Raw genomic sequence first — 13,233 nt, 5'->3', positions numbered from 1 at the left:
CCGGCCCCCGCCTGTGTGGAGTTTGCATGTTCTCCCCTTGCCTGGGCGGGTTTCCTCCGGGCACTCCGGTTTTCCTCCCACAACCCAAAAACACGCGTGGTCGGTTGATCGAAGACTCTAAATTGCCCGTAGGTGTGAATGTGAGCGCAAATGGTTGTCTCTTTGAATGTGCCCTGCAATTGGCTGGCGACCAGTTCAGGGTGTACCCCGCCTCCCGCCCGATGATAGGTGGGATAGGCTCCGGCACACCCGCGACCCAAGTGAGGATCAACGGAACGGAAGATGAATGAATGAATGAATGAATGAATGGAACAAGGAACTTGTTCACAACATGTGCTAAGACTTCCACACGTTAAATCATCTCAGAGAATGTTGACATGCCTCTGTGGATACTGTTGTTTTGGTTAGCAAAGACGCTCAAATGGAATCGGCAGTTCGCTCTTTAATGTATTTAGTCTATATGTATTGTATGAACAGTACTGAAATGAGGTTGAGACACTGTCACAACATTAACCTAATGTGAGTTTCCTGAGCAGGGAACTTGTTTACGCGTGTTACTTCAATTCATCTGAGCGACAGTTTCGGTGCTGCTGGTTTGGTTAGCAAGACCAGGCAATGGGATCAGCAGTTAATGGTATGAACAATAGCGGTAATTACATTTGCTACCAGTTTTTTTTCCTGATGGGAAAAGGGAGGCATCTGCGTGACGGAGGTGTGTATTTTCAAAGTCTTAATAGGACAGCACACCTCGTGATGAACCGTAGCTGCCAGATAATGAAAGTTTTGACACCCCCGCCATTTTCTGCACACAAAGCAAAGTAAGCAGTGTCATTGTAATCAGTCTGGCGGTCTTGATATTCACAACAGAAAGCATCTGATAGAAGAAGGGCATCCCTTAATTGAGTGTGCTAAATATTGAGTGGCATTTATTTATTGGTGCCGCTCTCACTTTGCACCACGTTGTTGCGCTTCTGCTGAGTAAGAGTCCCTTCGACAGCCACTTCGAAGCTGCATTGCACCACTCGGCAGTCCTTCAGTGTTATCGCTACAGTAAAACAACTGACTACAAAAAACACAATCATTGAAATTGCATAATAATAAGTTTCCCTACAAAATGCCAAATGTGAATATACAGTACATGTTGGAACAATGTTGACAGTATAGAACAAGAAATTGCAAGGCAAAATGGTTGATGCGGCTCTAGTATGGGATCATTTGATTGTACGCCACATACCGATAATCGGGCTAAATTTGAAAATAAGTTAAGATGTTTACAATCAGTGTGCGTTTGTACTGTACTGTGTCTGGCTATTGTTCCGTTGCACAACACAAACAATTGGGAGTCTTCTCGGGCCGAACTCTGTGTTAACCACACAAATAAGCATTTGCAATCGTAAACGTTGAACAGGTTGAACGTTTACATTTGTCGGCCCGACCATTTTCAAGCAGTTTGGGGAGGGAAAAAAATCACTCTTATTATTGCTTTAATATGATTTTAATGTTCGTTTGGAGTTGTGCTAAACCGTTTTGCACTATTTACAGCTTTTTAACCGTGAGAGGAATGACAGCCGTCGCTGAAATAAGCGAATCGAGCAAGAGAACTGAATGGGACAGAGGGTCTGAACCATTCCTTCTTCTGTATGTGTGCCACTCGCCTACGAACACGTGCGTGGCTGTTAGGCAGCTGCAGTTGTTTATGTTCAAACTTCAACTTGCAGTCATCGCGGCGCCGCAAGTGACGTCATGCACGCCGTCGCGGTGGTCACTGATCAGTGGAGATTTCAATCACGTTCCTCTTTCTCATGTACAATCCGCTTAACGCAACATGTAGACTGCGCTGTGCAACAATGGGGAATACAACTCTGGACCTCCTGGATTCCAAATTCCAATGTGGAGGGAGCTCTTCGTGCATACTGTAATGAGAAAATAATGATTGATATTATTCTTGTCATTATATTTATTGTGTTTTATGTTCCATCTTAGGCTACATTACAGCGTGTACTGTACAGCTGCAGTTGTTTTTAAAGAGTTCTATAAATAAAGTTATGTCCCACACCAAAGGATAATCAATCACAATAACCGGGCCTTTGCTTATTTTGATCGGAAGGGAGCAAAATACTCAAATTAGATCTGGTTATTGGTATGAGTATCCCCCCCCACTTAATGTGGCTGGTGAGTGCCCTGTACCTTTCAAATGATGTTTTTCAATAAACGTATAGTAGGCAATATGCGCTTTTTAAAGTTCATAAGAACATCCTACTAATCAGTAATCATAGTATCCCATCTGTTTTTATTCACAGATGAATGCATGCGTTGCCATTGCTATAGCAATTTCAATGCAATGTGCATAGAGTAAGAAGGGTCCACGGAGCACCACTGCCCTCTGGTGTTGTGGAGATATTTCTGCAGGAGCAGCAGGCAAGTCACCCACCTTGTTTTTATGCTGCTAGAAATGAATATAAACACTTAACACCGAATTAAATATCTGGCAATTTACAGGATAGTCGGTGGGTTTAAAAGACAGAATCGCCTTTAAAAAAAATATCTTTTAAATTAACGTACGGCGCCCCGATTTTCAACAGTGTTTTAAATCAATGCTACACTACAAGCTAACGCAACGCCACAGTTCGAAGAACAGACGACTTTTTAATCTATGTTACAACATAGATACACACTTATCTGTCGAAATAACTTCACATGGAGCTGTAAACGTCGCATATAATAGCCGTCACGGGCGAATGTGTTCGGCTATCTGACAGTGGCAAATGGCAACCGTGGGAAAACGTCTGACGTTTGAACGTTGCAGTGACGTCATCACGCACGGACGCTTTAAAGAGAACTGTTTACGTTGGATTGCCGCACACATTTTTTACTTTTTTTTTTTTTTTTTTAAATTATACATGCACTGGCAGTGGAAAGGAAACAATCACACAATGGACATCGTGAATGTATTTGGACGTAGATATAGCAAACGGATTCCACATTTAAAAGGTAAACTTGCTTGACTATGACAATTCTGATTCAACATTTAAAAAGTATCTTAACTATCCGGAATTAATATTGTGGATATCAACAACGTCTTTCTGACTAGTAGTAATGGCAATTTTGATGATTTGGTTTCGTTTTTATTCACATTATCTGTAAAGTAATTGTGACTAATCGAAACGACAGATGATTTCATATCTACAAATAGAAGTCTGTATTGAAAAACGCTACGGCAAGCCTTCTTTCTTAACATTTAACATCTCGACTGGTTATGTTGTTGCAGATATCGCTCAATGAGTTTTGCAATTTGAGTTTCCCGACTCGTCATAATTCCAGTTCAAGAGCTCTTTAATTAACCTCAATTGAAGATATCTACATACAGTATGTCCCTTTTTCAGATATCTTAAATCCATCTTTAACAAGACGGAATGGCATGGATATTTGTAACTGTAACTGGAATTACATGACCTATCAGGCAAATTGTAGATATCTTTTTGACAAAGCAACACTGATTTACAATTATTTGCAACACTTTATCCAGTCGAGCGGTTCGATTTTTAGGACTTCGGTAGGACGTTCTACGGTAGCTGTGACGTCACCGTCATTATGCAAGGAAACTCTATAGAGATTTTTACATTTTATTTTTCAAGGGCAACTGTCATTGTCTGTGAACTTACCGGAAAACAGAAATTGACTTTTAAAAAAAATACAAACAATTTCATTAACATTTCTTAAATGGTAGAACTGGAATGGAAACGTTTTCAGTGGGCCTCAAGAAGGTATTTGCACGTGTTTGTTGAAGTTACCACTTTTGCCTGCTAGGTGGCAGCATTGTAAAGGCTACTTTATAGCGTGAGTGGCAACTCTTGTGAAAAAGTACCACTGCATGATTTTTGCTCTTTTATTCAAGAGAGAGATTTTTTTGGGGTACTGCATAAAATGGTGAAATAACAAACAAAACTGTAATATCTGTAAATCCAAGTGTGGGCCTGGTGATTGGTGGTTATGACGTCAGCAGAGATGAAAGAGAAAAGGGCCGTTTTGGCTTTTAGTGCCTGGGCGTGAGTTGTGGCCGCTATACATGTATATATATGTTGTTTTTTTTTTAAATCATGAACTATTTCACTCTGAGTGTGTGTCGTGCATTTCTATGAGTTTTACTGTTTGAATTGAACTACCTAACTAAATGAAACTTTTGACACTATTCCAATGTACCGAGATGTGCCTGTACATTGTCTCTACGTCGTGTCGACATTGTTGCACACGAGCGAGTAGTGTGGACGGATGCAGGGTGAGGATGACAGATGGGTTGGGACACAGCGACGCAGACAGAAGGAAGAGCAGATTTGTACTGACAGGCTGCTCAGTCAACTTGTTTTGTTTTGTCTTTTCCCTGACTAAAACCTCCGCCACAACAATGGAAGCCAGTTCAAACCAGTTGGGCTGAAAAAAATGTCAGACTTAAATGCACTTGTGCTGCCAGTGTCACTTGAAGTCTTTCAGCTCGAGAGTCACCCATTTTCTATCGCGCTTGTCCTCATCTGGGTTAGGGGTGGGCTGGAGGCCAGACCAGCTGATTTTGGGCAACTTGTCGTCCTCAGTTTGGGTTTATCGTGATGACTTTGTACTGTTTGCTGGAAACATGATCAGCGTGTGATCTTTCCCAACGTTTGATACCGGCATTATCAATTACCCACAATTGCGCTAACACCAACGCTTATAGGGAATATTTAATGTGCCTCTCGTTTGAGCTTGAGTTATTCGAAGTGCTGATCAAGCTCCCAATGCCGTTTCTCTGGCGCTCGTCTGTCCCTCTGCCCGCATTACCTTCCTGTCTGTTGGTTCTTTCGCTAGTCATAAATAAATGAGGCATTGCAGTGTCAGTGGCTGTGTAGCTTTTCTAGTTGGTGGTTAATGGTGGATAATCCCTATTGCTCAGATTCTGCTAGTCAAAAAATAGCAATACCTATAAAACACCACTTGGCGATAGTATCACTTTATTAGAGTTACTTTCTTTTAGTACACTAAAATACAGTACCACGGCAACCTACTGTTGGTCCCACTCCATCACAGATTTATTTGTGGACCGTTTCTATTTATGTATTGTGGAAATCTGTCATGCCCTCTTATGTAGGAAATGAGAGCCAGAGTTTCCGATGCGCTTTTCAGCCATTTATTGAGCGCCAGGAGAACAGTATAGCACAACTCATAACTCAATGAGCACACTGATGCAGTAGCTGCTGTCAGCCACAGCTCACGCCCAGACACTCACACACAGACTCGTCATTGCTTGAGCCAAGAGGCCAACCTTCCGTCAGCGCGCCCACATCACAGATAACAAATCTTTTGAGATTTGAAAAAATCTTTGGTGTGTACTAAGCCTTAGTTGGGAATTGCTGCATGATACTGTGTGTATGTGGTGCATGGCCGTTTTGGTTGTTGGAACATAATAGTATTGAATGTGAATAGGATTTGTGTTACAAAAATATGTGGGACAAGATCACTTTTGTTCTATGATTATTATTTTAACGAATATGAAAATCAAATGTATTTGTGGTGATGTGGGTCAGTTGCGTGTAGCTGTGGTAGAACTGGGTCAGTATCTCACATGTGGGCCAGTTCCTCATAGAACACAGCGATTGAAAACTCGGCTGGATTCAGTCTAAAGGACATTTGACATCTTTATCAGGGTTTATATCTGACAAAGATCAGTTTGGTGCTAATCTGGGCCAATGTTTTGAATATTATTTTTTTCAAAACTTGTTGAAATTGTTAAGACTCCGTTAGTAGTAGCCTTGATAGGTGAAACCCGTGTGACTGCAACAGAACGATGCTGAACTGTGTCGCTTACATTCCGTCGCTGAAATCACCTGGATGAATGAGTATAATAACAGTACTAAATAAATAATACAAAAACAAAACAAAAAACAAAAAACAAAAAACAAAGTCATAAATTCTGGGTGTATCCGCCTTTTGCCCGAACTCAACCGGGACAGGCTCCAGCACCCCGCGGCCCTTAACGGAATACGCGGCATTGAAAATGGAGAACTGATTAGCGCCGTTGATGTAGCATGAATTCCCGATTGTGTACAATCTGCATGCATGGTGTTGGTGTTTTATGATTATAAGTGCTGTGCTGCCATCGTGTTGAAAAAAGAAAACGGTCTTAACTCTTTCAGTACTTTTACACATTCACTGCCATTGACGGCTTTAGAAGTCAAATATCCATGTTAACTGGGAAGGCTGGCAGCGAATGAGTTTCAAGCGCTTTTTAAATTCTCGCATGATTATAAGTCACAAGGTATCTTTTTTTTGTTTGAATTAGGCGATGTGTGTGCGTGCGCGCGCGCTCGTCACGTGACCAATCCTAACGAACGCTCCTCCCGCTGCTTGCCTATCAGAGGCGCGCACGGCGCAGCCAATCAGCGAGGCGCGCTGCTCCGCTCCCCGATGGTGGATTAGCCACACTGGAGACGAGCGCAGACTGCGGCGGATCTCAAATCGCTCTTTTCGCTCCACGATCACTCACTCAGCGCGACTGGGGAGAAATGTTCAAGACGGCGCACTACCCGAGCGCGGAGCCCGCCGCCATGCACGGCGGCGCCTGGTGGCTCGCCCGGCACAGCGCGGCGCCCGCCCCGCCGGCCCCGCCGGCCCCGCCGGCCCCGGAGAAGCCCAAGAAGAACGCGTTTAGCCTGGCTAAAATCATGTCCCTGGGCGGTGGCAAGAAGGGCCAGCGCGCCGTCGACGCGCACTACAACAACAACAACAACACGCCCTTCGCCATCCACTGCCACATCGGCAAGGAAATCAAGCACATTTGCAGCAACTGCAGCCGCGGAGACGACACGCAGGACGGTGAGTGAGTGGGCGAGTCGGCGCCTCCGTACAGGACACACACACGCACACACGCACACACTCACGCACTCCTCCTCCTCCTCCACCTCTTCATCAGTGTGCACCGTGCGATCAGCCGATGCAGGCGTACGCTTAACTTCATCCGTGCACTGTAGAGAAGATCCTATTGATTCCAATGCTCCTTCTTGCCATTTCCAGTTGAGTGTCATGACATCATCAATCAGCCATTTTGGGATGCCAACGTTTTTGTTTTTTTTTCCCAATAATTGCCTTTATTGTCATAACTTCAAGGGTGTCGCTGACCTGCGGAGGAGTCCAAAAGGGAAGGATGACTGACAGTTTGGATGACTGTTTTACACGAGTTTATTTTTTCACCTTATTTATTGTTTTTAGATCTGTATTTTTTTTGTATTTGTATGTACTCTTGTTGATTAAGCATTTTGTTAGGATTATTTTTAATTTGAATATGTTTTAAGTTTAATTTTGTGTATATTTCTTACTTTAGTAACACTACAGTTAAATCATTTTTAAGATTGTATATCTTGTATCATTACAGTCGTTATCTCTAAAATAATATTTCTTTTGTAATCATTAAATAAAAACAAAAAGATTGTATATTTTCTCAAATCATTCGGAGTTTCATTTAATTAGGCATTTCTGGTTTATATTAATAGTTTTATCATCAATGTTTAATTTGATTGCCTTACATTTTTTTTTACATTAGTTTATCGTAGATTTTTTTTTTCTTGTTATATATGTTGTAGGGGGTGTGTATTAGTGTCAGCATTTCTCATTTGAATATTTTAAAAAGAGAATTATAATATTTGACCCATTTACAAATTCAGGAAAATCGGACAAGTTCTGACAAGTTTTGGATAACGGCTGTAATGGATATTAGACAAAAGATCAGTGGTGAGAACATACAAAGAAAAGCGGCAATGATGTTCATGACATTACCGAAAAGAGTCGTAGCACTTAAGTGCCTGATCCAATTGTGCTCCGAACTGCAAGATGTCTAAGGATGGCTATGATTCATCGACCATCACTGTAGTCTTTTTGTAGTTTATTTTGCAACAACATCTTTGACAATTTGTCGTCACACAATGGAGTCATGCTGCTGATGGTTGTTTTTTTTTGGTAACGCTTGGTATTTATTGAGTTGGCATTGGTCAGATGGTAGATTCTCCTCGGCGTAAATGACTTCCTTTGTGTCTCTGTCGAAGCTTTTTAATGAAGTTGTTTGAATTCTGCCAGGATTCAATCAGCGTTGACTGCAGTGTTATTTGTCAGGCGGCATGATGGTGGTGTTTGGTCTCCCAACGTTGGCTGTGAGGCAGCAGACCAGTCAAGTAATGGGCTGTGAGCCTGTGAGCTCCATTAGTGTCACTCGCTTTGTCTCGTCCCACAACACCCCCAGGGTGGTGGCTGGCTGGCTGGCTGGCCTCTGTAGTGATATGTTTGTGTTGGCAAACATCAGGGTAGCGACGGTGACGCAATTGAATTGAGCCACTGGCCTGGTGTCGAGCGTGATGATATCTAGTGATATGCTGACCTTGGCGAGCATTTCGCACATCCACAGTTGACACAGCAGGTCATGTCAACATTTTCGATTTTGTTTGCAAGGACATTTCATGTTACGATGGAGCACGGCTGTGTTAAAGGGGACATATCGCAATCGGAAGCTCAGAGCGTTGTAGGAGGGTGCTGTTCGATTATTCAGAGCGCCACACTCTGGGAGGGCAGGAGCGCTGCTCTGACTGAGGAGACAGAGTGGCCGGAGCGTCAGGCAAGATGAGATGTTTACAGGTAGAAATGACGCATTCAATATGGCGGATGCACTGATGTATACCTGCCAATGGCCAACATGCTTGTTCTTAAAGTCATAGAAAATGGAGCACGCTATGCCTCGCTGAACAACGCACTCTCAGAGCGCAGTGAGCGGGTCAGCTTAAATTTCTGAACGTACCCATAGCCTACCTCTGCTAGCGAGAGCGGTGTTTTGGCACTGCCATTTGCACGAGCTGCAAACATAAGAAGCCAAAATTCCTAACTTGTAAAGACAGGGAAGAGGCATTTGGATTTTTTGGGGGGTAATTAAAAAAAGAGAAGAGGTTAACTCTGTATATTGTAGTTGTGAAAATCACCTGTTGACTGTTTATATAGGTTTATAGGGGGGCGCTATGTGTCAAGGAGGGTAAGCACGATGAGCTAATATAGTTCAGAAACACCATTTTGGTGGTAATTCAGTCATGAATGAGGCTGGAATATACAGTGCCTGTTGTGGATCATTCCCATAGATTAAGATTAAAATTAAGATTGAATAGCTTGCACGTTGAGCGTACTGTGGTTTGTCGGTTTACTCTAGGGAGGTGCGGTGTTTAAAGCCTTAAGATGCTAGAACTTTGCTGTAAGTTGGTGTTGCAACGAAAGAATTTTTGATATGTAACCAAACACGGCAAGCTAAAGGGTGTCGTCTTTTGAATATTAAACGGAGCTCAGCAAGGGTTCCTCTTGATGATGTGCTGTTTAGCTTGCTAAGAGTTTGTTGGCAGATTTATGTAGAACACTTGCAGTGTATTCCTTTTGGCACTTCAGAGTGATATATTCCCAAATAGTTTTTTGCTTGTGTGTGTTGAAATCAACATTTACACATTTATTTATTTTTTGGTTTTTCGGGTGTTTTTTATGCAGGAGTGATTTTCATTCTCATTCAGTTACTTGAGAATTCCGGAGGCGACTTGGCCCAGATTCCCGTTGCTTAGACTCTAGTGAGCTTAAGCTGCAGCCACTGCTCGCGCTTTTGGCATCCGTAGCATCGTATCGTCACCTTTCCAGCCTCATCTGAACTTCCGTTGTCTATCTTCTGCTCCCTCGCAGCCGAGGAGGTCGAGAGGCTGGCCGTGATGCGAGCCGAGTCCTTGGTCTCCGGCGCCCACACTCCCCCCATCCGATGTCACAGCAGGCTTGCCACGCTAGGACGCCTCCTCAAGCCCTGGAAATGGAGGAAGAAGAAGAGCGACAAGTTCAAGCAGACTTCAGCCGGTATGCTCATCAATTCACCACCTTGACGCGATTGTGTTTGCTAATGCTAGCCTCTAACAGAAGAAGAAGCCAAAGTAGTTTCCTATTGGAAGGCATCCAAAGTTGTTAAAAAGCGGGGACACGTTCTTGCTTTGTTTGTGTTGGCAAGTTGAAGTCAGTAAGTAGTGTGCTCGAATGACAACGAGGCTAATGAACGGCCTTTATCTTGAAGCCCAGCGCTAAAGTCAAGGATCTGTCCTCAACAAGCATAACTTAATAACGCAAATCATACATAACGTAAGATGATTGGACCATACCGTTTAGAGAAAATAATTGGATGCTTTCATTGTGAATCAAACAGTCAAATGAAAACATAGATTCCCCTAAAATGTGCGTAGCGCTATAGTTTCATTCATTCACTACTTTGTCGTTCATTAACTCGCTCACTGCCAGCCGTTGTGCTGCATTTTTACTGATCTTTCAAGACCCACAGAATATTGTGTTCTTTCACCATTTAAGCCCTGAAGCTACCAAAATAGTAGAAACATTTTTTCTAGCTTTTCATGTTCTTTTGTGAAGAAGAACATAGGTTGGTTTTGCAAAAAAGACCGCTTTCTGACTGAAAATGCGGAGAACACTGAAACGTGTCACCCAAAAAACAGAGTGAAAAAGGCTTTTTAATGGCCAAATAATGATTAACACCTATACAACTAAGAAAGATGCCATGAGCGATGCTGAATCGCCGCAGTGTGCCTTTTTTCACATGGCGCTCCTCTGTCACCTGATGAACTGCATCATGCCGACACACGGTGAGCAGAACAACGCAACTGGCCTACATTGCTCTCTGAAGTCTAAATACGAGTGTGCTTAGTTGGGGGGTGGAATCATTTCAAACAAAAACAAAAAAAATGCATTGAGTTGCAGTCTGGAGGCTGTGGGACGACGGTGCAAATTGATTGGCGTTTTGAAGCATCCTTTTATACTTCTTTCCTATCTAACACTCCAGTAATGTGAGGGCCGACCGAGTGAAGGACATTGTCTTGTCCAATGTGGCGCATCTCCGATTTCTGCTGTCAGTCCGCTTGACGGCAGGGAGTATTTTATTTTCATTTTTGAAAATGAATGAATTCATGTATTTATTTATTTAGTCAGACTGCATCACCTTAGTGAAGGAAAGAACATCCTGTCTCAACAAGACAGGATGTTCTGGTTTACTTAGATCCCTGAAGGAGTAATGAATAAAAAAAACATGACAATATTTATTTTAGTCTTCGGTTGCCGTTCTGCAACTGTAAGAGCACTCCAAAGTAGAGCGTTTGGATCCAAGGGACAGTTCCTTGTGCATTTATTCAATGTATTCAAATTCCTCCATTTGAGTAGAGGCTTTTAGAATTGTTACTTCTGTGAGGAAAAAACCGAATCATTTATTTGAGATGAGGGTTTTATTGATTGGAATGGAGCTAGACCCAATACTGCCCACTGATTGGTTGATGGAGACTTGTTCCTTACTATTATTTGGATTCATTTACTTTTTTTCCCGAAGAGGATCAACTGAGGCGGCTATTTGGGGAGAGGGTTTGATTCAAATGGCTGCACCTGCTGACTAAATCAGCCAAGGTGCTGATCAACGCATAACCCGCGAGTTGAGGAAATATGCTAAGCAGCATATTTCTTGTGGCTTTTTGCACAATAGGTATTTAGAGAGGCATTTATTCAGCCGGATGTACCGTCTATTAGAGCTTTCCGGCATATATCATATTTCTAGTAAATACGGTCTTGCAGCACACGGGTGTCTTTTTGTTAAAAGACAATTAGAATAAAACATGCAGTATATGCATAACAAAATGACCGCGCATGCGGTTTTTTTATGTATTTGTCTGTATATCGTTTACCTTTATATTCCACCATCCCATTCTAGTAAGCATAACTGGACATCATCATACAGGTGCAAAAGATGCACCATGGAACCAAAAAGATCCTTTCATCTCTTTTTGTCGAGCACAAAGAATTCACTTGCGGCTATTGTTTTTTCCGATATTGTTTTGATTCGCGCGAGCAGTGGATGGCATGCGCGCTTAACGCAAGTGACCTTTTGAGTGAAATGTTTTGTTTTTTAAGTGAATTTGGTTCACATGCAGCTCGGAGGCTCAGGTCCGCACTGTCGCATCAAATTGAGCGAGATACATGAAGCAATGTTGAAAAAGCACAAATGTAGTGGGAAGTATCTTGACTTTATTAGTTTAAAATGAAATTGCTGTTGTTGACGTCAGACTAGTTTGAGTGGATGCCGCCGATAAGTGCTACAAACGGTTTATGATGCCATGACATCGTTGCCTTTTCTGTCCATGAGCTCACCATTTGTTCATCTTACAGAAGAAAAGTGTCCAATTGTTTTTTTGGAACCGCTGAATGGACACCATCAAAGTTCAGCTAAAACCACTCGTCCTTCTAATTCCTACAGTACATTGTTAGTTTTCCCAATGGATCTGTGAAGGCAACTGAGTGGAATGCCCATCCCTAGCCCTGCACGAATCATCATAAACATCAGAGCAGACGATATATATAGATATTCGTTTTTTCTTTTTATTGCAGCTCCATTTGCTGGATCTGATGCGTCTCTTCCTCCATTGAGCCCAATGCAAGTGGACCGTAACACGGTGAAAGTGTAGCTGTTAGGGCTACACTTAGAGTCGCCCTTTAAGGCCCCATTCACTATTTGCATTCACAGTAACTACTGACTCCTACTATGTCGAAATAAAGACGTCGTTGTCCTCTTTGATTATTTGAAAACCATCTTTTGAAGCGGAAAGCGACTATGCTGGCGGAAAAGTTCTTTTTAGTTTAAAATGACCAACATTAACTGGCCAAAAGTAGAACTCGGGTCTGTTTTGTGCCCGTCTCAATGGCGTAAAATGCATAAACCCAGGCCGGCTGGGGATGTCTGCTAGCTAGATGCTAGCTAGCGCTCGTCAATCATCTGTCACGCTGTGTTGACTCTCGGGCAAATTTCTCCCATTCATTCTGCCGCGCGGTCGCAGTCTGCCAAGAACGGCCGTGCAGCTCCTCGGGCACAGCCATTGGATGCCTCCCTCCTTCTGCGGCGATCACGGTGGAGGGCTATGTGCATCCGTGATCCATAATCCGCTGCAGGAATATAGTAGTGCATGCGCAGTGAGTCCAAATGGTGTCAGGCATAAACAAAGGCTAAACGTGATATTTTGTAAACGCGGCGTGGCAGCGGTTACAGCTCTTGTCCGAATAAATCACTACCAACATTGGTTGTGATTGGAGTCAGAAAATCCTCCTTCAATGATGGCTTTTCCAGGCCTATTCAAATCCCCATTTGAGTCACCACCCTAGTAGATATAG

At 42.8% G+C, this 13,233-nt stretch overlaps 1 protein-coding gene across 9 annotated transcripts in view; it reads left to right on the top strand.

Moving 5' to 3' along the window:
• The window catches only part of LOC133489515 (phosphatase and actin regulator 1-like), a 40,422-nt gene that overhangs the window by 6,887 nt on the left and 20,302 nt on the right, over positions 1-13,233 (top strand). For 3 of the 9 annotated variants that reach the window (XM_061798682.1, XM_061798679.1, XM_061798680.1), the window contains 2 exons: positions 2,301-2,418; positions 9,721-9,885. In XM_061798682.1, the coding sequence (XP_061654666.1) occupies positions 9,747-9,885 (139 nt within the window). In that variant the 5' untranslated portion in view covers positions 2,301-2,418; positions 9,721-9,746. Of the gene's footprint in view, positions 1-2,300; positions 2,419-2,968; positions 2,992-6,422; positions 6,844-6,958; positions 7,041-9,720; positions 9,886-13,233 lie in introns of those variants that run through there. The other 6 variants (XM_061798678.1, XM_061798681.1, XM_061798676.1 and 3 more) reach the window with 5 other exon arrangements.

The sequence above is a fragment of the Phyllopteryx taeniolatus genome, chromosome 14, assembly GCF_024500385.1.
Source record: "Phyllopteryx taeniolatus isolate TA_2022b chromosome 14, UOR_Ptae_1.2, whole genome shotgun sequence".
NCBI classification, from domain to species: Eukaryota; Metazoa; Chordata; class Actinopteri; order Syngnathiformes; family Syngnathidae; genus Phyllopteryx; species Phyllopteryx taeniolatus.
The sequence above is the reverse complement of the archived record's forward strand: the minus strand, read 5'-3'. Positions and strand labels throughout refer to the sequence as shown.